General features: G+C 40.0%; 1 protein-coding gene across 2 annotated transcripts; it reads right to left on the bottom strand.

The window, feature by feature from the left end:
* nf2a (neurofibromin 2a (merlin)) lies at window positions 1-26,571 on the bottom strand. 2 transcript variants are annotated; one of them, XM_042421825.1, is made up of 16 exons: window positions 25,763-26,571; window positions 24,348-24,473; window positions 24,081-24,203; window positions 21,112-21,195; window positions 15,063-15,131; window positions 14,790-14,872; window positions 12,908-12,983; window positions 11,783-11,917; window positions 11,349-11,423; window positions 11,038-11,151; window positions 10,632-10,754; window positions 10,003-10,220; window positions 8,534-8,639; window positions 6,778-6,896; window positions 6,017-6,176; window positions 1-1,603 (listed from the first exon to the last, which is right to left on the bottom strand). In XM_042421825.1, exons 1-16 carry the CDS (start codon window positions 25,874-25,876, stop codon window positions 1,553-1,555), a joined length of 1,776 nt encoding a protein of 591 aa, XP_042277759.1. In that variant the 5' UTR covers window positions 25,877-26,571; the 3' UTR covers window positions 1-1,552. The 2 variants fall into 2 exon arrangements, with proteins under 2 accessions (XP_042277759.1, XP_042277760.1); XM_042421826.1 differs by having other exon boundaries at window positions 26,320-26,569.
* Window positions 26,572-27,477: the final 906 nt, after the last annotated feature.

The raw sequence follows: 27,477 nt of genomic DNA, 5'->3' as shown, positions 1-27,477 counted from the left end.
TTCAGACCTGATATTCATGTATTTTACATGCAAAACATACATATCTTTTACAATGTATATCTAGAAATATAAGTACTGTAACTTCAACCAAAGTTTTATTTTAAATACTGCTTACTATCCTTGTTAAATGCAGAAAGGAAGAAAAATATTTTCTTCACATTATACTTCCCAAAAAATAAATTGCTTTCAGAGGGAAAGAGCATATTAATTCAAAAAGACACATTAATTCAAAATAGATGCAAATTCATGTTTTGAAAAAGTGGTTGTCTTCACAAAGAAAAAAAAAAAAGAGGTAGATGTGACACAAGCTCACATCTAAGAATCACAGTTCCTTCATCCAGTTCAAATTCTAAGAACCACCCGGTGCAAATGTTCAACTCTTCACTTTCAAGAGCAGAACATACTGCACCTCGGCGCCTCGCGTAAGGACACCCTAATCAAGTTTCAACTGCTGGAGGCAGCAAGAGATATGTGACATGACTTCTCGGTGTATACAAGATGTAAACGTAGTTCCTAAGGCCTCATGTACACGACGCTTTACCTACATTCGCTACGAAAAGATGCATAAAAAGGCACAAACATGGACACACATTCTGAGATTTAGAGAACACTGCTCACAAAACACACAGCCCTTACAAATTTTTTTGTGTTGAGAACAAGCTTAATATCTACCACAGCCCATCAGCTCCTACTATTAGCGATAAATGGCTGTTTATAGTCGTGATGGCAGAGAAATGCCCTGTATTTGCTGCTGCTTGAACTGAATGTTCCGTAAAACAAGAAAACTAAGGCAGCATGAAGTGATTACGTAAAGAAAGAATATATTATTTGGAGGAATGTTGGAATGAATATAATGGAATATATAAAATGGTCAGTGTTTAAGTAGAAAAAAAAAAAGACAATACAGTGTATTGCTGCATACATCTACTAAATATCAAATATTTGGGTCAGGATATGTGGACTAGACTGGGCGAAATATCAGACATATAATCAATTCATTCAACTTTATCCCTTAGTGGTTTCTTTCTATTTGAATTTCAAAACAGTTAGGCAATCAAATAATGTAGGTCACCCCTTTTGGACATAATATAATAACCATTCTAAACTCCACAAATACTGTCTCATTAGAGTCACAGTGGAAACAGCAGCAGTCATAGACTACATTATACATCTGTTTTTCTTTTTTTTTCTTTTTTTTTTTTGCAATGTCTACCATTAATCTTTACCATTAATAAAGCCCACACCCGAGTTCACTTCAAAAATATTCACAGAGAATGCGCTGTATTTCACACACTCTCCCTGTAAACACACACTCGATTTTTTTTATGAATCCCAGATTTAGTGCAGGAGTATTATGCATGCATCCTCGTTTGTGCGTACACACGAGGCCCTCGGAGTTGGTCTTTTTTTTTTTTTTTTCCTCCCGTAGTGTTTCGTAGTGGTTCCCAGGAAGTGGAGTCCTTGTAGTGTGGTCAATTATTTTAACTGACCAGGAATGTAGAAATGAGAGGTTCTTGGCAGTTGTGCATCCCCACTTATGCAGGTATGTAGTTTAGAGTTCCTCGAAGAAGGCCACTCTGGATTTGGTGCTCTGTAGTGTTAGCTGCGGAGGAGACGACAACAAAGACCCAATAAGGCTTTCAAAGTAAACTAGAACAGGATGTACTGCAGTAGAGAGTAAGTAACCAAATGGAAATCTGTATTGGAGACTAATGTCACTGAAATCATCACAAATCTTTTTCACCATCCTGTGTATTCACAATGCAAATGCCATGGTCATATTGTCTGCACATGGACCTTGATTTCTGACTGAGAGATGAGCAAAACCTAGCCTAGCCTATGTGTGGACTGTCAACAAGCTTGCCAGGACTTCACCATTAGAATTCCCCAGCAGTCAACGGTCCATCAGATTATATGGGTGCGAGTTCTGACACCTTGGATGGGTTTTTTTTCATGCAGTGGTGTGGTGCTTGCTGCTTTTTGAAGTCTAAAATCATGGATTCTTTTGTGAGAGTCTGCTATTGCACCAGGATTCAGTAGTGTTCCATAATTCAAATTTCCTGAATTGTGGAGATAAACATTAAGTGTTTGTTTAGTCTGTGTTTCATTCCTTGCATTCTTCCCCAGTAACGTACCGTCAGTAGTGGAAGAAGTCTTTAGATAACTTACTTAAAGAAAAGTAACAATACTACACTATAAAACTACTCTATTACCAGAAAAGTCAGCATAGAGTACCTAAAGTGTCAGGAGTAAAAGTACACATTATACAGTGTTAATTACATTTTTTTAATTATTAATATTGATGCATTAATATGTAAGCAGTACTTTAATGTTGTAGCTGGTTGTGGTGAAGCTAATTTTAATTGTTTTATACTATACTGCTGGGTAACTATAACACTGCATCATATTTTATAATCTGATCATATGTTTTTGTATTTAAAATCTTAATCTGAAAACTAGTAACTATAGCTGTTGATAGCTGATAAATGTAGTGTAAAAAATACAGTATTTACCTCTGAAATGTAGTGAAGTCAGAGCAGAAAGTAGCACAAAGTGGCAACTCTAGAATAAAGTACAAATACTCCAAAATTGTACTTACAGTAAGTACAGTACTGAGTGAGTAAGTGCATTCATTTACTCTCCATAACTGACTTATGTTTATGTACTGTGAAAAATGAATCTTCAAAATTAAGGAAAAAAAAACCAAACATTTCTGTGCTTCATTGTTTCATGTAATTAACAATGATTATTGGAGGATTATACATTCATTGGTCATGCCAATTGGTGCCATTTGTAAGCTAGGAGGCAATTTTTGAATTGCAAGTCATTGGAGATTATGCTGTTTATTTCTTTATTTTCCAATTAGTCCCACCTACCAACAGCACTTGCTAGCTATGGTAACCTGCAAAAAAAACGAATACCCACACAATTATAAATGCATGACACAGCTTACCTAACTTGTTACCGGTAATTTTTATGACAACGTACACGTGCATATTTAATCAAGTCATGTCTGATGAACACTGGAGTACATTTAAGACGGCACTAGAAAATCACAGCACATTCCAGCAGAGCATGGGATTTGTATTGCTAATCAGAAGACTAAGTGATTATACAGAGAAGATAATTGGAAAGTATTTTGTTTAAGTTTTATTTTATTGATATTTGGGGTTGTAAAGAGAATTGGCATAGCTGTTTATAAATTGTATATATGAGTTTATGGATAAGGAATTGAGAAAATGATATGAGAATTATGAGAATTTGTTTATTGAGTTTGTTGTATAGATTTATTGTTAATTTCATTTTTATTGTTATTCTTGTTCTGTTTTTATCAGTTTTTTTTTATTTTTACATGTTCAAAATAAACTAACTAACTATCAAACTAACTGACAGTTTGGTGTGTTTATGCAAACTTACCCCAAAAGGTTATTCTGTTGGTAATGAATCTCTGATGATATGTGAAAGCATGCAGTGTTTACACTTCATCTAAATTTACATCAACCACTGAAACAAAAATCAGACTCAAAATTTACAGCTGGTCCTGATGAACAAAAAAAATCTGTAAGTTGCCCAGATTCTCTAGTACTGCAGAGACAATCAAACAGACAGGGAGAGCAGGATGGGTGGGAGATCAATGCCAGTCAGAGAAAGCGCTGTTAATTGTTTTTCTCTCCAGGTTTAAATGAGCTGGTGATGGATTAATTCAGGCCACTGGCTGTACTTTAACCCTTTCAGTGCAGCTAACCATTAGTTCATCTAACACCACATAAGTGAGCACTACTTTAAATCTACTGGGCAAACTTTTTTTACCTCTCTTAAACATCTGTCTGTTAAGGGTGTTAAAGCGACTGCCAAAGTAAATATTAGAGCCGGGATGAAGGAGGATATTTTGGGAAATCCAGTTTATTTCTGGGTGTATATGGGGGGATTTAAGTAAATCCAAACAGAAAATGTGCGGGAGTGGGATGGATTTGCACTGTAATGTTTACCGATCACCTTCTATTGTCCCTGCTGACAGGCAGCCTGTACACTTGTGAGCGTGAAAGCCCGACTGTGTGTTTATCTATGTCTGACTCTCCAGGATTGTATTCTACACTGCCCACAGTCTCCATGCTGGAAAGAACAAGAATTCTTTATTCAATGTCTCGGGTATTAACGTTGTGAATGGCACAACAGCAAGCTATTTCCAGAGAAGAAATCTGTCTGTATGTTGTTTTGATATGCAGTGGAGCACAATGAGAGTAACCCTGATGGTTGACCTCCTTTGTGTGCCACTTCACAAAGTCTGGATGGACTGCAATATGTATAAAAATAAGAATTTCCTCGCAGTAAAACTTCACACAGAGCTTCACACTGCGGCTCTTGTTTTGCGATTCAGTTGTAGAGAATGAGCTCATCTAGCAAGGCCGGTGCTAACAGAGCAGAACCTGTGGCCCGCTACAAGCGCCTAGGCGCTGGTCCGTGTTAAGGGGCCGTTCATTAATCATCCAGAGGGGGGAGAGGGAGTCTGGATGGAGAAAACTTTGCACGGAGGTGCAGCCGGTCCTGATGCTCCCGGCTCAGAGATCTGTGCTTCGTTCCACATTTTCCTCTGCTCTCCTTTCCCCGCCGTCTTCCTCTCATCCTGCCTCTCTCTGGTCACCGACTTTACGGCGCATCCTCGGCGCTTCTCTGTGACTCAGCCTTTATTAAACTTCTCCTTTGAACATTTTTTGGTCAACCTCAGTTTGACCTTAAACTTTGCACCTCTTTTTGACAAAGCTGACTTAGTTCGCTCACTCACTTTTCCTTTTCCCTCCTCGCTTCCGACGCTCCTTCCCTCACTAGCAAGACGAATGCCGGCCGCCTCTGATTCAATTAAACCAACACTTTTAACTTAGCTCCTTCTCCCCCCTGCACGTCATCCATCCAAATGACTAATCACCGAGCTAAATCAATTAGCTCTCACTTAACAAGTATTTTTTTCACAAGGGCGAGGCAAGAATGAAGGAGATGTGGGTTTTTTTTTTTGCAATACAATGTGCTGAGAACATAGCTCACACTTTCATTTGATACTTTTATTGAAATTAGAAAGATACTGGAGTGGGGTGATAAAGGAGAATGAGTCCAATCTGCCGGTTCATCAGAGGACAGTGGAAATAGAATCTACTTTTTATAATAACTCCATTGCCTCTGACCAATCAATTTTGAAATACGCCTCAAGCTGAGGGAGTCTGTCACTTTTTTTTTTTTCGCTTTTTTGTCATAGCAATTTCATATAATCACTAAGCCATGATGCGATGAAAAGGACAGCATTTTCAGGCACTTGGGTGAGACGAATAAGCTATTCTTAAAGATGGAGTCGACATAAATTGCATACAAACACACAGATTTCCCTCTCAGTCGCTCTGCGAGATTTTTAAGACCGGTAATCACTGTGCACTTTCAGAGGTCACAGTAGAAAATGAATGATTGCTCCCACTCCCCCCAGTGGGCTCCATCAAAGAAGAAACTCCAGGCTGAAAAATGAACCCGGGGCCAAGTGGAGACAGTTGCTATTAAGTGATGCTCTGAGAATCAATTCCCTGCCTTAAAATAATATGATGGTGAGGCGTGGCTGTCGTACGCGAGAGGACTATCAAATTTTCTGATAGGCAGTTATCCGAGGACGATGATGTAAGATCAGTAATAAGACTCCGTTTACGCTTCACCACTGCATGTGTCTCGAGCTGAGGAGACAGCTCTTAAATAGCTGAAAAGCAATGTGACTAAAATGCATTAGGGACATATTTAAATCTGATGTCAAATCATCTTAATGGGGTAGATGTAATCAGATTTCTGTCCTGTTAACATGACATGCTGGCTAATATTATGTTTATAAGCTGCTGAGGTAACTGTGAAAGGTGAATATATTTTTGTGTGAGTAGATGAAGCATGAATGGGGAGAATGGTGCATGTTATTTGTATTTTGAAGGAACATGTGAGGAATGTTTTGTGGCATGTGTACAATCATGCAAGTTGCTGAACTGGTAGCTACCTTTTTAAAGTTGCTGTGCTTGCTGGTCCCCTGCTCGGTGTTCTGGTTGTGAATGACGTCCAGAGGAGTCTCCCTCTCTTTAAGCTTCAGACTCTCGATCTCCGTCTTCAGCTCGTTCAGCTGCTCCTGCAGGTGTTTGCTCTTCTCCATGTACTCGACCCTAAATGTTGGACAAATTGAAAGTTTGGAGGCAATTTAGCGAATTTCCCTTTTCTGAACACTTTTAAATCGGCGCACCAAAACATACAAAAGTGACAAATTTGCGACTCTGTGAACAGCTAACCGCCGATACCGAACCCGTCTTCTCTCGGCTTACTTGACTCCGTTTTAAAAAGCTGATTCTCTTCATTAACAAACATGATACCTGAGACCCAGGTTATTAATTATTCAACTTCAAAAGCCGGGGTCATTTTTTGTCAAAAGATAGTTTTGCCTGTCTGCAATCACTGACAGCAAGGAAGAAATGCCGGCAGTGACAGCTAATGAGGGTCAATTTCCCCCCTGAACCCCTGAATTAAACTGTGCATACTAACTAAGTACAATACTGCATCAAGCTTTTGCAGACACATTTTAAAGGTGATTTAAAATTCCTCTCTGAAAGGAATATTCATCAACCCCTTCTGCTGATTAATAATTAAATCACTAAACCACCGTAATCAGGAAAAACCACATACTTTAAGCGGAACGTGTACAATGCAAATTTGCTGCGACCCCAAAAAATATCAGGCAGCATCAGCAGCGGAGTCGAACCGGACACTCACTTCTCCTTTTCGATCTCCATGGAGAGGCGTTTCATGTCAGTATCTTTAAAGTCAAAGCTGAGGTTCTCTCTGCTGAAGCTCAAGTCAGGAGGCATGCTGTCAGCCGGCAGTCCTGGGGACTAAGAGGGAAGATGGAAGGTGAGATTACGGGGCGGGAAGAGATGTTGATTAAATGACAGCTAAAAAGAGAGAAACTAGGGGAAACAGGACAGAATAAAGAGGGAGTGATGGAGAAAGACAAAGAAAGAAGAAGAAAAGAAAGGTACGGATATACATAGGAGTGGGAAGATGTGTGCAAGTAGGATACATGGACATAATGTAGATAGAGATAGCAGTTAAAATGGAGAAAAAGGGAAAAAAAAAGAAACATTTTGATGGTCACAGACCACAAACACACCAAATATACACTTTCAGATGCTGAGCAAATATCTGAAATGCATTGGCCACATGCCACCTCAGGACTGTGCCGGATAAGAAGTGGACCTAATACACAATATAAATGTAAATCTATTGGTTGGCATGTGAATCCAAGCTACAGGGCAGATATCTGACTATAAGGCACATTCGACATAAACACAGTCTGGCGGAGAACAGAGGGTGATTTGACGATGGCCGACGGAAACAGGAACGGAGAACAGTGTGTGCTTGTGTTCGTGTAGATTTGTCACTCGTGAGCGTATAAGTGTACGGTTGAGTTACTGTATGTGCACCAGAGTGTGTGTTTGTGTGTTTGACTCTTCATTCATTAGCTGATAAGAGTGTAGTACTTCGATGGCCAGCATCTCGATATATATCTGTGTGTGTGTGAGTAAGTGTGTGTGTGTGTGTGTGTAAACAGATGAATGCGTAGTGTGTGGGTTTTTAGCATGTTGGAAGCTCTTGCGTAGGCTGCCTTATGTGCTACATGTTCTTATGCAAGTTCAGTATGGCTTTGGGGGTTTGCTACAGTACAATTGAATGTGTGTGTGTGTGTGTGCATGTGTGATTATGTGTGTGTTGCATTCAAGGTAAAACAGTCAAAACAGCAAATAGATTTTTTCTGCATGTATAGTTCCTCCTTGTTGGGAGTGTATCCATGTACTACATAATATGTGTACTGAGTTTATTGGTTTTATGCATGTTTGTAAATGAACCTGTGTATCATGTGAGGGTTTTTCAGGGCATATACCCATTAATTATGTAGGCATGTAACTAACAACTGCTAATGATTATTCATCTTTTGATTTACTTTCAATTAATCCATGTATCCTTGTCTTTAAAATATAAAAAAAGCAATAAATGCATAATTTATCAAGCCTAAAGTATGCTGACCAATGATAAAAAGTGAATCATTTTTATTGCTGGTCATATTACTTGAATATTAAACATAGAAATACAAGATATGTCCAGGGACTACGGATGAAAAATAACATTCTTGGTAAATGTAAATTACATTACATTTGCAGTAATGTTTATTAATGTGCACTGTCCATATTCAATAAACCAATAAATAAGCAACTCCTTATAATTGAGGAGCTGGAACCAGCAAATATTAGGTTGTTTCACTTGATGAATGACTTTCAGTTAGCAACATTTTCATTTATTTATTTCCTGCCGTCGTCTAATCAATTCAGTTCACCCGTTTGTTCTTCAACATTTACATCTGACTTTGTTAATTGGCTTATGTACCTGTGTGTTTTAAGTGTATGAGAGTACAAACACTGATATGTTTGAAGTATTTGTGCGTATGTGTGTGTATGTGTGTGAGTTCCATTACCGTATAGACAGCCCTGCTGGTAATCTCTAACAGCTTGTGCTTTGCCCTGCGCTCCGACTCTCTGGCCTCCTGCAGGTCCTGTTTCAGCTGCTCAGCCTCCTTGGCCCTGAGGGACAAAACGGAGACAGACAAATGCAGTTAATACTTTAATTCACCCCCAAGTCCTTCAAAAGGAAACAGAATTACCTAAATTGATTCCAAAATTATTACACCATAATTAGTACTTCAGTACTCGATGAACCGGGAGTGTCACTTCGTTATTACCCGGGTGATCAATGTTTCACCCCGGCGGACAATCATTTCTGACTGCATTATTCCATCATCCGGTTTGCACGCAGAGGTGTAAGAATGTTATATGCAGGTGATTACGTTTCTTTTGATTGTGTGCCTGAACGTTCGGCACTTCCTCGTTGATGTGGGGGTGCTATGTGCCTCGAGGGCTTGAGTGGACATAGTCATTTACATGTTGAGTGCCACGGGTTTAAATTTCTCTGGTTCAGAAAGTGCTCATCCAGAAATTGCAGTTACCGGCAAGTGGTTAATGGTGCCTGTTTGAGATGATTGCCTAATAAATTGTAAAGTAGAGGCTGTGAAGTGATGTTCTCGGTATCTATGTATACTGTTTTCTTATGAAAATGACCTAAGTTCTGAGGTATTTATCAAGCTTTACAAAATGCTTCCTCAAGTCCCGATCTCCTTATCCATCTGACCTTCAAAGCAATAAAAACGTCAACAGCGGATATTCTAAGTACTTGATTTGAACCACTCCAGGAAGTATAAAAAAAAAGAAAATGACAGATTTGCTTTATACACACGGATAAAACGCAGATCAGTCAGTCACAGCGCCGTGGAGCTGTGTGTGTTGTTAAAGAGATACTTGATAGTGAGTCCAAACATCAATCGATACTACTAACAATTAACTAGCACAGATTAACTGCTGTGCCTCAGACCTAGAGGGGGGGGGGGGAGCTGAACAAAAGCTTTCTCCCTTTTCTTCCTCTGTGTGCGGCTGTAACTGTGTGATTACCTGCTTTCCAGCAGCAGTGCAAGAACAAAGCTTTTGAAATGAAATGATTTTAAACAAGTTAAAAGTTCTCGTTCTTTGATCGAGCTACTTGAACGCAGCTGAGTGACCTAGCTCTGTGCTTTTGTGCCGCTGAGCAGACAGATGTGCAGTGGTGCATTTGTGCAATATTGGGGAGGCTCATGAGCTGTGGAAGTTATTTAGGAACTGCGTTTTGATGCTCCTGTAAGGCAGCTAATAAAGCACATAAAGAAAATAAAAACTCTTGGGAAGTAGGATGTGAGAATAAGTTATTTAAGGATCTAAAATATGTTGAGAAAGAATTTGGGTATGAGAAAGATAAGTGTTGACAGAGTAAAAAGCCACATAGTGACCAAAGCTGGATTATTCAGATGAGTGTGCACTCTACATTCAGCCACCCGGTCCTCCTTCCTCCTGTCCCCACCTCCTTTCTGACTCCTCGGCCATCTTGAGGGCCAGCATCTCTGCCTCAAGCATCTTCTGCTCCATGAGCCGCCGCTCCTCCTGGCCACGGATGGCAGTCACTTTGATGCGTTGCATCTCTGTCTCAGCCTCGGCAGCTTTCTGGGCCAGCAGCTTGGCCTCCTCCTCTGCGATCTGGGCCTTTTCAGCCAGCAGGTCTGCCGTCTGCTCTGAACGCAGCTGGAGAGGAGCGGGAGGAGGGAGGAAGGGTAGGAGAACATAAGAAGGGGAAAAAGTGACAAGAAAAGTTGAAGACAGGAAAAGGGGATAGAGAAATGGAGCAGAGGAAGAGATGAAAGGACAGATGAGAATATGTGCAGAGCGAGAGGAGAAGAGAGGGAATATGGGTGTAGAGGGAGGGATGTGCGAGAATACAGACGGTGCAATTAATAGAGGGAAGAGAGGCGACAGTGAGAGGGGAAGAATAAGTAAATGACAAGAAAGAAAGAAAGACCGGGGGGAGATGAAATGAAGAGGCAGGAGGATGGTGTGAAAAGCACTGAATTAGAAAAAAAATACTTTGTTATGAAACCTGCAGGATATGTGACTTAACCAAGAAATTTTGGTTTCAGCTAACCAATCGAATCTTACCAAGGCCTCATTGGCCATGTGAGCTTCATCCTGCAGCTGCATCAGCCTCCTCTCCAGCTCGTCTCTGGCCCTTTCTGCCTCCTCCCTCAGCTGCTTCTCCTGCTGCAGGCGCTGCCTCTCCACCTGTACGGCACAGGCAGGTGGAGTGTGAGCAAAGAGAAGAAGACGATGTGGTGGGAGAGACAAATGAGTGGAAATATGGACGAAGAAAGAGGAGTTAGAAAGATAGAAGGAGGGTTGTGTTCCCTCCGTTGTAAGACGTGGAACAGAGATATGAGACTATATAAAAGTCACTAAATCAAAGATATGTTTTCTTAAAGTGTGAAATAACATGAGCGGGTTTGGAAAGAATGAATTTCGCGCACCCCTGTCCCTTCTTCTTCTCTCGTTCTCCGCTATACCTTACCTGTTTCCTGGCCCTCTCCTCTCTGGCCTGGGCCTTCATCTGCTGCACTTCAAGGGAGTCCACCCGCCGCCGTCGCATAAACAAGTCATGGTTCCCTATGCACAGCTGGAGGATCTGCACAAGAGAGACAAAAAAAACAGGAAAAGGAGCTTTTATAAATGATCTGCCAAAAAGCTTGGTACATTTAAAAACTCAAATTCAGCAGCCGCTTTAAGAATTTTTCCCCTTTATTATTTATGGAACATGATGTTGAGTAGAGTAATATTTCCTAACCACAGCCAAAACCACTTTTAACTTTTAACCAAACTCACCAACTTGTTGACTCTCAGCCGTGAAGAGTTGAACTTGAAAACGTTGGTTTTCTTGTCCAGAGGTTTGATGGTAAACTAAATAATTACGACACAAGAACCCAAAACTTTCCGTCAAAACACAAAAGAAAAAGCCACACGTTCACAGAGGACTGGGCAAAACTAACAGTTTTATTAAAGGGGAACATATCATGTAGTGAAATTGTACTACTGCTGTTTGTTTACACAGCCTCTGGAGCTGAAGGGCAGCTTCTGGAAGCTATTATAAATATTCTAGTAGAGCCCAAGAATACAAATATAGTCCTGGAAATACACATTATATGTCCCCTTTAAGGACATTTTCCCATATTGATATTTACTGTGTATCTCAAGATATGGTAGATGCATATACTACATAAGTATATATAATCTTCATCACAAACAGAAAATTCTCTGACCTCTTTGTCGCTGTAGGAGATGTTGCGGATCTCGTTCCAAGGGAAGGAGCACTTAGGTGTCAGTCTGTTGTCCGGCTCGTAGATGTGCAGGCCCAAGGCGTCCACTCCCAAAAGAAGATCTGTTCCCTTTTTATTCTAAACCACATTGGCAAAGTAAACAAAGCTTTTTTTTTTTTTTTTTTTTTTTTACTACCCGTCTGTTAAGGGACACTCATGAGCAGCTGTGGGACCGCACTACCAGCCAACATTCATTTGTACCAGCGTTTGACAGAGGTGGTGTTACGCTGGCTCTGCTTTCCAAAACGGTTTGTTGGAGCTGAGCTGAACAACAACCGGTTCGCAACGTGTATGTGCAGTCTGGGCTTGTTTACTTGAACGGTAATGCTACTGTGAATTACTTAAGCTGCATTTGACTTGTTGGTGGTATTTCAAAATGTCTTGGCCTTTTAGAGAATGCATTGATCAAGGCCGGAGCCACCTCTAGTGAATTTCTGTTAGAGTTGTTACAGGTTTGTTTTTTTCCCTTATGACTTACTTGAAAGAAATTCAGTGCCAATAGCAGCCTTTTATTTATACCAAATTCATTTAAAAATGCTCAAGATACAAATAATAGATTCAACTAAGACATAATTTAGAACAGAAGAGCCAGCTATTACTCCCCGTTTCATTTCATATCACCATGGTGACATTGTAACACCTTCTAATCTCTCATATTAGCCCCTTTTATACAGAGATCTCGCTATATTGCCATAAAGAAAACCCGTCATTATGCCGGCTTTGCTTTTTTTACACTGAACCAAACAAAGCCGGCATATCGCCCCCCCCCCATGTGTGACTTAAGACAGCGTGCCGGCCTTCCAGAATCAGAGGCATGACATGTAACACAACAGCGTCGGTGTCTAGTATGTGTAGTCCCACCATGCCGGCTGACCCTTTTACACAATGTGACTACCTCTGCTGCCAGCTAAATGGTGGAAGAACAATGACCCCCCCCCCCAAAAATGTTTGGGTAGGAGTGCTTCCTGGATTCGTGTTCATACCATGCAGAACGGTGAGGTGGAATAACTGTGTAAAAGGGGCTATGGACTTACTTTGTAAAGATATAGCAAAGAAGCATCGGCTCACCCTGATTAAAAAGTAATTGACGCCATACATGTCCAGGTCCTGAGCTATTTTTAAATACTCCATCTCAGCTTCATCCCTGGTTCAAAGCCAGACAGAAAGACAAAGAGATTGAGAGGGATCCAAGGGAATGGAGGAGAGAGGGAAGGAGGGTGGGAGGAATAAGGGAGGGGGGAAAAAAAAAAAAAGGAGATCAGACCTTGTTTCTTCTGCTTTTTTTTGTGTAGCATCTGTCATGTCGTGTGATCTATAAAAACTCCGCCACACAGCTCTTACGAGGTTGACACATAAACACAGCGCTGACACAAAACACGACTATAATTCCTTAACAGGCTTTAGAGGTCATGCTCGGTGGAAAGAAGACTTATTCTGATGCCTCCAAGACTCGAAATACTGTGATAATGGAGAAAACAAATGCACCGAGTTTTCTTCTTCTTTCTCTCTTTCTGCAGCCTGGTTGGCAGATCTGTTGTGATTTTAGGGTCAACTCAGCAAAAAACTAAATATTTGCATACTTTGATGGCTGAGGAAAAATCAGGACATGTTGGCGCCTAAACTTTTAATAAGCGGCTGTTTGATATGGGTGGTTAGAAATTGATGATTTAAGCTTCATCAAAGTTTTAACAGGCGGGAGAGTTTTATGCCAAGTAAACAAATCTTAACTAGGTTGGCCGCTGAACACGTTCTAACTTTAGAGTCAGAAGAAATAGTTAAGCTTGAATTATTGCTTTGGACTAATCAAGCAAATCTAATCTAACCAAGCTGTAAAAGGAGATGATCTGATTCCAACAAAAAAAAACAGTTAATGAAAGAAATACAGACAAAATAAACTTTTAACTGTATGAATGGTGACAGTTGACATTGAATGTTTGGTCAGGATCAATATACATGGTGGAACGTGACAAACGTTGGGTGCACAGTCCAGTGGAAGCCTGGTACTCATGTTAAATAATGTGTTGAACTATAATAAGGTCCTGCAGTGGGTATTAAGCTGTGCCATCATGAATCTACTCTGAACTATCCTCGCCCAAGCAAATGGAAGCACAGTGTCATTTACTTCCTCTTTGATCAGATATTTTTCCTGATTCAAATGAACATGTAGACTGTTTTACTTCTGCAAAGTTCTTATGCAACTGCTTAGGTTTAAAGAACATTGAAGACTTCTGGATTTGTAGAAAAACATGATCATATTTCCCAAAGTACTGTTTTGGTATCAGTATCGAACTAGTTTCTCGTATCTCACCAGCGACCTCCCTCCTGTGCCTCCACCGCTCTGATATCTTAGTAAACGTTTCAAACGCTAAAGTTGAGTAAACCACCGACTCCTCTCCCTCAGCTGGGTTTGAAATGGTTATTGATCAGTGACTGAATTATCACTTTTGCCAAGTACTGAGGTTTCTGGCTTTCAGAACTCAATTTCCAGCCCAAAACGTCCCACCCACAGCGGTTTCAACATACTCCACATCCCTCACACTTACTCCCTATCCATTTTCAGTGCGGTTCAGCTTAGCGACGGAGCAAAGTGCAACAACAGAGCAACTGATTTTTATTCTCTGTCATTCTCTTTATGAAAGTTATGAAAGCAATTACAGCAACATTATTTTTATAGCTTGCTATGATATCTTTGCTCCTTACCTATGGATCCCTTTTGCAGAATAGCTACATTACTTTTTATTTCTTATTAATTAAATTAATTACAAAAAAAACAAATACAATCCCCCTGTTGTACAAATCCCTACAGACACAAATTCATATTTACATCTCACTATAGTTATGCATTCAAAATTTCTTGTGAAATAAGTCTTAAAAATGTTCTATGTTAATCCAAAACAACTGCAAAAACTGTGCTGATCACAGTGGTTCAGTTCAGTGCATCAGTTTTTACCTCGTCCTGCCCCTGTGTTCTGCGTAACACGCTGTGATTCTCTCCTCCCACATTTCTGCAGTCATCTGGTACAAGTTAATCACCTGAAATGGAGAGAGACAGACATGAATATACAAGAATGCATGCACCAAAACGCAGTGCATACTGCCAGCTAAATATCATAATGCAGGTACAGGACTAGATAAAAAATACAAGGATGAAAATATGTTCACTGCTGGTGACAATGACAATAACATAAGCTAAGGAGCTGAGGTAAACCCGACTGTCACTCACTCTCTTTGGCAGCAGTTCCTCCTCAGCCAAGAAGCCAGGTTTGTGAACGTTGGGATCGTAGTCTCCGTACTGTAAAAATCGAGTGAAAGTGCCAAAAGGATTAAAATCACTACAAAATTATTGCCACTATCCACCTTCCTTCTAATAAAAGGCCAGACGATGTTTCTCCTGGGAGCTGTTCATAAGATGAAACCACAGCAGCGGTAAGATGAGGGTGTTGTGGAGAATGAATGGAGGCTGGTCTACCATCAGGTCATTAACGTTCACCACACACCCAGTGGCCCAGTTGTTATGAGACAGTGTAAATGATGCTATTAGAGATATTGCTGAGAGGACTGAGACTGATCGCTTATTATCACAGAGCTGGGATACAAATTATATCATGCATGTGTGTGGCACACAGGATATTTATATGTAATTGCCCACTTACTTAAATGTGTTATTTTATATGTTTGCACAGCACATTATCTTGCATGTTTACAGACACCCCCCCGCCATTCAATTTCAAGCATTTCTATTTTGAATATAAAAGGGAAGTGATCTCCTGTGGTATATCAGCTGTGGGCTTGCGCTGCATTCTTCAGTCGGCGGTTAACACCTGAACCAGTAAAGCCACTAAACTCACTATTTTGTTTTTCATTTATTCTTTCAGATGGGTAGATGTGAAATAACCATTTATACAGTTTGTCAGTAATGTAGGCTTTCTATTTAGTGTACTGTTATGCATTGTAGTGTATGTACAGTAGTTTGTCAAATGTAACGTTTGCCTGATTCCACTGTAGTTTATCGTTGTTGGTTGTAATACGTCATCTGTAAACAAAGAGGATGAATGCTAGAGATTATATTGTTAATGCAAATGTTGTGTGACTGAAGGTATAAAGGAATAAGACAATTGTTTTATACTGGTAATGATAAGAATTGTAGATAATAGAATGATGATTATTGTTATTTTATTAGCCTATTTATTTTTAAATGGAAATATCAAGTGAATGCATGGTTATTACCATATTTTGATATAACACTGTGCTTTTAATAGTATATTGTTATTGTTTAACTTTGTCATTTGCATTGTTCCAACCAAGTTCAGTTGGCCGTCAACACCTGAATCATGAGAAGCCACTGAGGACCAGCCGACTCCCTTCTTTTTCGTTTTTTCCATTTATTCTTTCAGAATAAATAATTTCTAAAATCTGTCACCCCTTGAGTCAGCTTGCACTCTATGGGTGTGACACATGTTTGAAGAGAGACATGGGTGGATTATGCATGACTGATTGGCAGACGGGGAATTTCCTTCGGGCTACAGTAAAAATGGTGGAAGCACATGAATTATACATGTACCGTAGCTACAATTTAAAAAGTGGGCTATGACTGTGCTGCTGCATGCTCTGTGCATGCTTTTTAAATTCCATTATTAAATCCAGTTGTATATTTCCTTGGTGTTGTGATTTATTTATTATTGTTAATTTCGTGGTTGAAATTAGAAGGTAACTGAGGTAGGCAATATTTATATATTAATCACCCTTTCACATTTTCCACAGCACTGTCAGAGCACTGGGGTATTCAAGATACAAATTAGTGTCGAAATTAAGACACTTCGATCCTCTACACAGTGATTAGGAGCTACAAAATTTCATGCTATTTAAATAATTTGTCACCTTGTTATTTTATTGAGTAACTACTACCTTGAACGTAGTAAACATTACGGTGAAAATCTAACTTTATCTGTGAGTCTTCATATTTATAACCTTTATGTATGAGATTCATCTTCAGTGAATTGCCTCGTTTTTTTTTTTACCATTTTTCAGTTTTTAAGGGCATCCTTGAAAAAGAGCTTACACTCAAAATTTCATTGCCACTTCACCTTCGGCTGACCAGTTATCTGAAGGAGCAGAGACAACAAAATTGGCCCAGAACTTCAAGACACCAAAACCAAAAACCGTGTATTTTGAGACATCACATGACTTTGTGTTTGGAGCAAAACACATCATTAAGTTCTCAAACAGTGACAAGAGATCACAACACATTTTGCAGCACATCAACAATTGTGGTTTTCTAACAATTTGAAAAAAAAGTACAAGCTTTTAACCACTTGTCCGCTCATAATCTAGTAACGTGTGTCTATAGGCTGTGTTCTTTACTTACGTTTATATTCCTATTTCTATTATGTGTTTTTATTGTATTGTATCATCGTGAACCACGGTCAGCGAACACAACCGAAGTGGTCTGAATTTAATTACCACAACATACAGACTGGAAAGCCTGGAAAACCAGCGCAATGGCCAACAGAGTGAAGAAGCGGAGGACGGGTTTAATTAGATCCTTCCCTTCAGTTTCCCGTCCTCACAGCTTCTACTCCCCAAGTTCCTCACCTGTTTGTTTGTAACAGCTACATAATTGATGACATATAGTCTTATGGAGGTATTATGGCATCAATTGAGCTTCAGCTCGGGGAGAGACAGGGTGGCATTTTGACAGTGCTCTCAGATACTTTCTGATTACACACCTTTCTTCCAATTATTTCAAACAACCCCAAACTAACAGCAGCAAGTGATTCTCAGAGGACAGCCGGGTGTCAATGTTTTCACTTCACAATTATCACCAGCGGCACGACAGTAACCACTGACTAATGGATATATTCTGGTCAATAGAGCCACCGTCTAAATTTAGGAATGCATTTCTCACACAGTTGAGTCACTTTGAATGAAATTCATTTACAGTACAATAGTGAGAAATACAGGTTTCTCATATCTAGCCAAGAAATACATTGACTCTAACCCAAGAAAGGCATTATTGTTGTGTAGTCTAGGTTAAAATGGGACTTTATGACACCAATATGAGGTAAAAGAAGGTAATAATATGTCAAAACAGAAGCAGCAAAAGATATTGGCTGTTTGTTTTTTTTTACTACATGTTTCCCAATGATTTCAAACACTTTTCAGCTACCATGACATTTTGACTGAATTCAAGCATCTCCCTAGCTACCAGTCAGTTTGTCAGTATCATTTTCTTTCCGTCGCTGTGTCTCATTATCCTCCATGTTAATCCTGGCTCACCCGAGCTGTGGTGGGCATCAACATCACTGAGTTAGTGGAGTGAAGCAAGATTTACTTATGCTCATGTCAACACTGACAAATTCCAATTCTTATCATTATTAAATAGCATATGCATCAATTTTTTTTTTTACTGTTCCCGCAGTTGTGACATGATGTGAGGTGAAAAAAAGAAAAAAACACAGATGGGAATATGTTCAGCTACAAAAGTACTGTGGCGTAAAGGCTGCCTCATTCAAATGTTTAAAACCTAGTTTAGGTAGATGTCTTGTTATAGCCACCTGTAAAACACAATGATTCCCACTGGTGTCATTCATGCCTTTTTGTTTGTTATATTCCTCTCCACTCCGTTGGACACGCATCTGCCCGCCCCCTAGCAGCACTGGGGCTGAGAGAGAGAGCCAACCTCACTCCTCCTCTGTGCCAGAGTTACTCCCTCTGCATTTTTCCAGAGAAGTTGTTTCTTGCAATTCCCTGTCAACACCTCCTTGTAGTCCTGCACCCACTCAGAATATAAAACAGGAGGTACTGAAACCCCTCTGCGGACCCAGTGAGGCTGGACTGTTGGCTCACAGAGTACGCACAGGAATACACACAGAGAGGTTAGCTTGGTTGTTAAATCTGAGGATTTAGAACATTTCATACATTATTAAAGGCGTTTCTGACATTTTGGGAATTTGTTTATTTGGTGTATTTGGAGAAGGTTGGTGGAAAACATGTAGAAAGCAATGTGAAATATTTAAAAAGTCAACTGTAACTTCTCAAAACACTAATTTTCCACCAGGACAATTACTTAAAAATGGCATCAAAGGTCTGTCAGGCATGTTTGAATTTTTAAAGTTACATTCCTTTAACATTTACCACATTTTATTTGGAAAGTGTAAAGGAGACAGCTTGTATTTAGTTTAGGTAGAACTGATGCCAGACAGTGCAAGTCATGATTAAGGCAAAACATAGATGTACAAAATAGTAGCTTCAAGTAAACAACACATTTTTCTTGGTGAAAAAAACATGTCGTAAATATATCAGTAGTATTTCAGAGATATGATGTGACTGAACATTTATAGCGTTAAATATCGCACAATACGAGGAAATGATTGATTATGTTATCAAACATAAAATTCCTCCACTACGGTGGCTTTTATGGCTTCCTGCTGCATTTGCTGTGAATTATACAATTATGCTCCGACTGGAAACTGATACACACACACAGACTCTGTATGCAACTGTCCGTACCTGAACAGGGCTATGATTCACATTATCAGACAAAAAAAAAACACATTAAAACTGTCTTGGAATACGCCTTTACTCGCTCCTTATTGCTATCTTCAGGCTGGCATAATCATGATTAAAGATGAGCCAAGGGTACCAAAGTAGATCCCACTGTGTGACATGCTCTACTTCTCGGTCTACGCTGTGGTTTTGCACAAAAAACAACTCATGATGAGAAAAAGAGAAGAGAAAAAGTGCCAAAAAAACCTCTGAGCAACTGTATTGCTAAACAAGTACCTCTAGTCTACCCTTTGCGACTCAAATTCACTTATATTGGCTCTAATCAAAGCGGACTGCTGATTAAATGAAAACAGATTGCGGCCCTGTATTTTTTGGCGGTTTCCAGATCCAGGGCGCTGACAGCAAAGAGCACAAATCTCGAGCTGATTTGCTGATTTTTTCTTTATCCACAGTCTCTGTTAACCTACGCCTGTTAAATTGGCATGGGAGAGGCGAGAGTCTCTCAGGGCTCTAGGCCAAATCTTTGAGGTAGAGCTCCAGTCTCACTAGAGCCTGGCTGTCAGTCTGTCAAAAAGCTGCACCTCACTCTCTGTATCTTCTTCCTGGGGATTTCAGGGAGATGGGATCCTTCAACCAAAACGACTTGAGATCGCTTGAGGTTTATTAAGGGAGGTTTTTTTTTTTTTTCTCCCTGTGGAGTGATTTCCATAATGTTTGATCCTCAACCAATACATCAAATAAAATGTTTATACAGCACCTTTCACACTCTGATACATAAGAAATCAAACATAAAAACATTAAAAAAAACAATGTAGACACAAACTTTAAAATAACATGTCAAAAATGAGTAAAATAACAGAAATAGAGTGTAAGTGGTGGTGTGAAAACAACCTGAAAACGTCTTCACGGCAAAAAGCCAGACAGAAAAAGATCAATTTTCAGTTGGGGAGGGAGAACATCGGCATGCAAACCTCCAGACTCGCTCACAAATCCTAACCAGCAGGATTTGTTCACTCACCCGTAGGGGTTATCTTGGCTAGATGTCCGCATTGCCTCGACTGTGAGGACTGAAAGCGAGAAAAACTGGAAAATTCACCGGCAGTCTGGTACAAAGCGAGCATACCTGCAGATGCTGCACAGCGCCTCGGTAAAGCTGTTCATTTGGCCTTTTTAGAAGAGTTTTGCAAAAGCTTCCAGAGCACCTGAAGTCCTGATTTGCATATTGACAGCATTTCAGACATGTAGCCTCGTGCGAGACTGTGTAGTGTTTTGTAAGATAGCGAAATAATTTAAAAAATCGATACCAAAACTAGGAACCGAAGGTGTGATGTGTGCTCTTTGGGTTCTTATCAGGACACAGACGACATAGATCTGGATCTATTGTAGCTGATTTATGACTTTTTTTGGAGGAGGGGGGCAGATATGAGAAGATAATAATCAAGCCTGCTGGTGATGAAAGCATGCAGTCTCTCTGAACTGTTTAAGAGAGATTTGTACTATAATATAATATCCTTCAGATGATGAACAAACAAGTGAAATGCTACAGTGTGTTTCCTGATGACGCTTGCAAGGGGAAACATCATTTAAAAAGTCACCAAAATGAATCCATGCAGAGCTCCGCTGGTTATACGGTTTAGTTTTCTCTAGTGGCTTCTCTCTTATCAGACCATCGATTCAAGGTGGCTTGATGGAAGAATGACTGTACCGATCTTTTTTGGAAAAATAACCAAGAATGAAAACTTTTAAGTTCCGAGAAGAGCGCTTACCTTGGCATGGACGGCATAGGAGGCGAGCAGCACAGAGGCTTCGGGTGGACAGTGAATCTCCTCCTCGAGGATCTTCGCCTTCACCTGAGGAGTTATCAAATATGATCAACTTTGAGGCGACATCAAATATTGTCATGCATGTCACATCCTGACTACCGAAGCCCTCTTCCTTTCTCCTAACCTTTCAAACATAAAAATCAATTCAGAATTAACCGTGCAGCTAATGTAGATTCTGTGCCGTTTACCGGAGCTTTTCACTAAAAGAGGCTTTTCACTGTTGTAACTGCACTGAATACATTTCCAGCAGGACTAAACTAACATCTACATTATAAATCAGTAAAGCGGTTTTGAATATTGCATCTCCTTTTCTATTGATTTCCATATGAGGGGCAGAATCATTCTTGAGAGATGATGGAGTATGAATCAGATTGAAAGGTGGTCTCACTTGACTCAAACACAATGAATGAAAGACTTGATACCTTTGAGAGGAGAGAGACAGTGCAGGCTAACTGACTGACAACTGCCCTTTTGACAGAAAGTACTTTATTCCCTCTGTTCCAATTTGACAAATAGCAGAAACATCTACAACTAAACACAATGTTCATGTACCAATTTTCCACAAAATCAAGTTATTATATGCTTCAAACCAGGTAAACAAACTCCCATCTACCACTGCTGCTGCAGCGCACTGCTACTTTTTTTTTTTCATTTCAGAGACTGTCTGGAAACAGGAGCGACTGTGCCAAATAAATATTGTAAGACTTACGAATCATAGCCACATGGGGACCTATTAGACGGGGAGCCAGGAACTATGTACCTAAGCCAACTGTGTTTCATATGATCATTAAGCTTCTCCAAGAATATTAGCTCGCTAGTCGCTCAGCGGAGCGGAATGACATGGCAGAACACACGAGTCCTAGAAGAGCTCCAAATCATCATTAAACAAAAAAACACCACCCGTTTTTTTTTTTATAATCCGTGTTATTTCAGCGCCCCGGGATAGACGGTTCTTTCACTGAGTTCGCTCCAGTCAATCAGTGACGAATTCAAGGTTTAAAGTCTCCGGTTTATACCTGTAGGGAAGAGCGGCTCGTGTTTACAAGTGTTGACTTAACTGTCATGGATCACAGTCATAACATGAATCCTTAATATATGTGTGGTGATCCTCTTTAACAAGCTCCCTCCAGATAACCTCCCTCCACACCGCTTCTCGCCGGGCGTCGCTATCCGAGTCCCGTCACCTGTCAAACTAATCGAATCACAAACTTGCATAACTTGCATATGGAGGATTGTAAGGTTAGAGGAGTGCTTCGGCTGTTTAAAGTGGGCGATTTAATGCTTCAAACCTTATCATTTGCAAAGCCAGTCATGCTGTCTTCCCTTGTTTTGAACTAACAAAAGGTGTGGAGTGAGAGGTGACAGCCCTTAATCGCAGGGGGGGTGGAGGGGGGGGGGGCGCGCTAAGAGGCTGAGGCTGCAATCTGGTTTACAAATGAGAGCGTGTTGTTGCGAAGATTGCACTGACGAAGAGGTGTGTGTGTCTGTTTGTGTGAGTCGTGTGAGATGTGTGTGTGTTTGTATCCGGGTCGGTGATCATTTCTGATAAGCGCTAATCCAGCTGTCATGCCTGTGACACTATCTGAACAGAGGCCTGCTCCCGACATTATGGGAATTAATGAGAGCAAAGTAATAAGGAGACAGGCGGCGTGAGACGCAACACATTCGTATTCTTCTCTCTCTTGTAGCTGCGCACCGCTTCTACTGTTGAGTAATTTGTCGGCTGTAATCTTTTTTTTTTTTTGGTTTCCCCTTCGAAATAAATAAATTGCTTCAACTACCCCGTAACGGATTAAGGACACAGAGAGACTTTTTATATGCTTTAAGTAGATAAGTGCCCCTATCCAAATTGTTGTCGATCACAAGCACACTGCTCTCTAAAGCCATATAACTAAACCAGCACAGTGGCTGGATATGATGGGGGATTGCTATGAGGGACGAGCATCCCTGGGAGAATATGTCATTAACTGGGCCAATAACTGAGCCCTTAAAGCCTAATTGGTAATTGATAAATGTGGCTGGTGGCATTGGACGATGGGAGCACAGTTACAAATCTCATCTCTTGCGGATGGAGGAGGAGAACGGTGCGGCAGGCTCTGCAGGAATTCCCCGGGGAGTATTAAGTGGAGAGAAAGGGCAGCGGTAATATGTTGTGCATTGATTCCACATGGCTGCACACAATCAGACCGGGACAATGAAAAAAGTGTATTACAGAGTGCTGCGCTCAACAACTTGACAGAAACTCAATCGTGCCCCCTGTTGGCGATGGATCAGAATAGTAAAGAAACTGCAGATGAGGAGCCAAACGCCTGGTGTGCGAGGGTGAAACGGGTAATCCTGCATGTACAGAGCAGTTCAAAGAAGTCTTTAAGTGTTTAAGATCAACTGTTTTTTTTCTCCATTATTTTTAAAGCAAGTCATTTTAAGACATCTAGTTCCTCAGAAAGATGGCACACACTTATGACAATGTCTTCTTTTAAAGCATTCGACTCAGCATCCCTCTGAGAAGACTACGATAAAGGAAAGAGGTTAAAACCAGACTACTGAGTCTACAGCTGTGCTAGCAGCTCCCTGAGCCTGTACTTAGGCATAGCAGGGATTTAAGCTAAATGCTAATAATGGCTATTTCTACATGCTGGTGTTAAATAGGTATAAAGTTCACCATGTTCACCATTTTAGATTAGATTAGGATTAAACAAAAGCATTGGACAAACAGAACTTTTGGGGAGTATGATGCTAGAAGAAAAGGCTAAGGACCACCAAAGTAATTAGGATTGAAAAAAAATGTTTCAACGTAGACCAGAGTGGAATCATTTTTTGATCTGAGTTACTTTGAAAATGAGAAAACAAAACTCTAAATATGCAGATGAGAAACAAGATAGAAGTCAATGTATAAAACACAGTGCAGTTACCTGTAGGAAGAAGAGATGCTGTGTGATATCTTGCACTAGCTCTTCCTCAGCATTTTCTGGGTAGAACTTGGCCAGGAAGTGAAGGGTGATCGGTTCCTCTTTCGGTACTTCCTGATCCAGAACCTGCAATATTGGAGCAAGGAAATCAACATTTGCACAGTGGAGGGGGGCGGAGGGGGGTGTTCCCTTTTCATGGCTATTACCATCTCTATACCGTTTCTTGCTCACAGCTGTTAATAAGATCAGCATGATGTGAGAAGAACTCACCTTCTTTTCCATCTTCAGCCAAGCAACCGTGTCCTTGATGTTGTACTGGAGCCCGAAGAACCACGTCTCCCTCAGTCCCAGAGTTCGGCACACCAAGTCAAAGAGGTCTTTTCCCTTCCATTTGTTCTGCAACACATCAAATTTTTATACAATCTTTTTGAAATAGAAAAAAAACAACAAATGCTGAATTATGAGAATCTGTTACTCCTGGCTGATGTGTTATTCTGCAACAAATGAAAAAGATCAAATATCCCTAAAAAAAAAAAAAAAAGTGCTATGCAAGTTCAGTCTGCTAGAGATGAATATTGACAATAATATTCATTCACTGGCTGCCCCAAATGTGTATGAATGAGAATAGAAGCACTTAATTCTTTATAAGGTTAAATATTTACAGCCATAACAGGGAGCCATACATGTTCTCCCCATCCAGCTGAGAGCTATGTGGGAGGCATATCAGGCACACATATCCAATTTAAATAGCTTTCATCTCTAGCCTCCGAGCTAACTCAGGGTGCAGGCTACTGTCAAACGCCTTCAAGGTTGGCATGAAAAAAAAAAAACTGAGGGGAATGAGTGTATCAGCTCTACCATGCAGCAGCAAGGAGGGCCATCAAAAATATCACATGCAAGGCTGAAGAAACGTGTTGTTTATATGACCTTTCCCCCGTTAAGTGCTATTTACAAAACCCATAATTGATACAATTATCATCCCAGCACAGAAAATAGAAACCTGCGACTAACATTATGCCTTTCTATGTAATTACCAACTGCAAACTTTGGCTGGGTTCCTCCCCTTTAAGTACAGAGATGGTGCCTGTAAGTAATTTTGATACTTCCCATCATCCAAGTCATATGGTCAACCAAAAACACTGCATGAGAGCTAAGAATATATATACCACGTACAGAATGAAACCAACATGAATGAGGAGGTTTTTGGGTTTGTTTTTTTTTAACTGACACTGCAGGATGATCCACACTGTCAGCAAATCCCATAATGCATTTGGCTTTGTCATTGACTAAAATTTCCCAGCTTTCACTGTCGCATAAGACAGAGATAAATTATAACAGATACTATTAGATGGTCCATAGAATAAACTCATTACTACACTGTTGTGTGTGTTCATAAGTCCTTGCTGCCATCTACCGTCAAAAAATGAAACTCTCAAAAATCATATAAATAACTATCATCACCGTTGCCGCCTTTAGAAACTGTAGCCAAATTCAATTCGTCATTACAAGTTTTTGTCAAGCGAAGAAGACTTCAGTAGTTGCGTTACTGTGCGTGACGCCTGGTGCCGCAGTCAGTAGGATAACTGATACGGACATGGTGTTGTGGTTATGCAAAAGCGATACCTTTTGAAATAAGTTGAATGAAATCACGCGTCTCTCTCTCACACACAGACACAAATACACACCTCGCAGCTGAACTCCATGTCTGACTCCATTGTGCAGATTCTGACGTTGAAGTTCTTTGCTTGTTTCCTCATCAGTGAGTTAAAGCCCATCTTCGCTGCTAAGGCACTTGCCATGGCGAATAGCTAATAAACTAACTATTCAACTATCCGAAGTCGTTAATTCCTACGCATTGGGTACACTGTCAAGGCATTCTATCTATCGCAGATGAGTCATTTGGCATACATGTCAAAAGATATGCCCAGCTGTGCATCTGACTATCCAGCTTTACTATATCGTTCAGCTATCGATTGATAGATGCTTACAAACAAGTTCTATTAAAAATGTATATCAAACTTTCCTAGCATTCCCTTGCTTTATGAACGTCTCATACACAATTGCTAGTGTTTATAAAGTAGTTGTTGTAACTTAAGTAAAACTGTACACTTAGTATGAGCTGATAAACACAATGTAACTTACTGTTCTTGGCTTGCAGCTAACGATAGCTAGGTTAAAGAAACTAAGTTAGCTAACTAACAAAACATATCTAAAACCTGCCCTTATCTTGCGCTAAAGTTACCGTCTCTATATCGTGAAATCCGTTAACGTTTACATCGACACGTCCGATCAATTAATGGTCCAATGTATCCCTTCTGGAGAGTGCTAAACACTGAAGTTGTAGCGCATACACTGCTGGAAACGAAGCGCTAGCTCTCTGCTGCTAACCATTTGTTGGCGATCCCGTCCAGAAAGCGATGCTGCATTCAAGGGCCATCCAGAATGTTGTAACAACAATGTTGTGCGCATTTAACAACATTTAAAAATTAGAAATGGATTTCTTTCGGGCAGACAGCATGGAATTTGGTATCGAGATAAGATATTGATGAAAAAAATGTTTTAGCACGTTGTTATATTATTGTGTGTCTCTCTCTATCTTTCTCTCTCTCTCTTCCTCTCCTACAGGCTTACTCACTCCCCATCAAACATACACACACTCTTTTCCCCACTAGACAATATTTATATTTCAACAGAAGTATTTATCACCCATCATTTATCTGCGATACACAATTAATATCTTTATCACTTATGAGCATTACCTTACGTGCACACTATTGAGCAATATAATGTAAATTTGTGTATATTTTAATTCGTCTCTCTCTTATATTTCTCTCCTTTTATTATTTTATTATTATATACACTAATTGGAACTAGAGGAAGCCAAATTTCATCGTATGGGGTTGCCATTTGCTGTGTTGCTGTGCATGTGACGATAAAATCTCTTGAAATCTCTTATGTTTTTGACAGCATGCCATTATTTGCGTACACTTTCTTTACTTCAATTTGTAACTGCAACCTAATGATGAGGCCACTTGATACCAAAATAAAACAACATATTAAAAAGTAAAGATAAAATAAATCAAGTTTCTCCTTGGTGACAGATGTATGTTTAGAGCTGAAAAGATTACTCGATTAGTCAATTGGTAGAAAATTAAACTGCAACTGTTCTGATGATGATGATGATGATGATGATGATGACGATGATGATGATTTAAGCAAAAATTCCAAACACTCCCTAGTTCCAGCTTCTCAGTTGTGAGCATTTCCTGCTTATCTGCATCTTATGTGGTCATTATATCCTTGAAAACTGTGTTGGGATTTTTTATTATTATTATTATTTTATTTTGATTAGCACATATTATGTTACGTTTTCTATTTTTTCTAAAACAAATATTTACGA

Source organism: Thunnus maccoyii, chromosome 9, assembly GCF_910596095.1.
Source record: "Thunnus maccoyii chromosome 9, fThuMac1.1, whole genome shotgun sequence".
Taxonomy (NCBI): Eukaryota; Metazoa; Chordata; class Actinopteri; order Scombriformes; family Scombridae; genus Thunnus; species Thunnus maccoyii.
Note: the sequence above shows the minus strand (reverse complement) of the source record. Positions and strands in the feature narration are given on the sequence as shown.

What these genes read in the sequence shown, in the direction of transcription:
- nf2a (XM_042421825.1), bottom strand. Translation starts at nt 25,876, where the DNA reads ATGGCAAGTGCCTTAGCAGCGAAGATGGGCTTTAACTCACTGATGAGG. An exon ending in GAACACAGGGGCAGGACGAG is followed by an intron (nt 12,984 to 14,789) that starts GTAAAAACTGAT and finishes GCTTTGAACCAG; the next exon opens with GGATGAAGCTGAGATGGAGT. An exon ending in TCAATTACTTTTTAATCAGG is followed by an intron (nt 11,918 to 12,907) that starts GTGAGCCGATGC and finishes AATGTGGTTTAG; the next exon opens with AATAAAAAGGGAACAGATCT.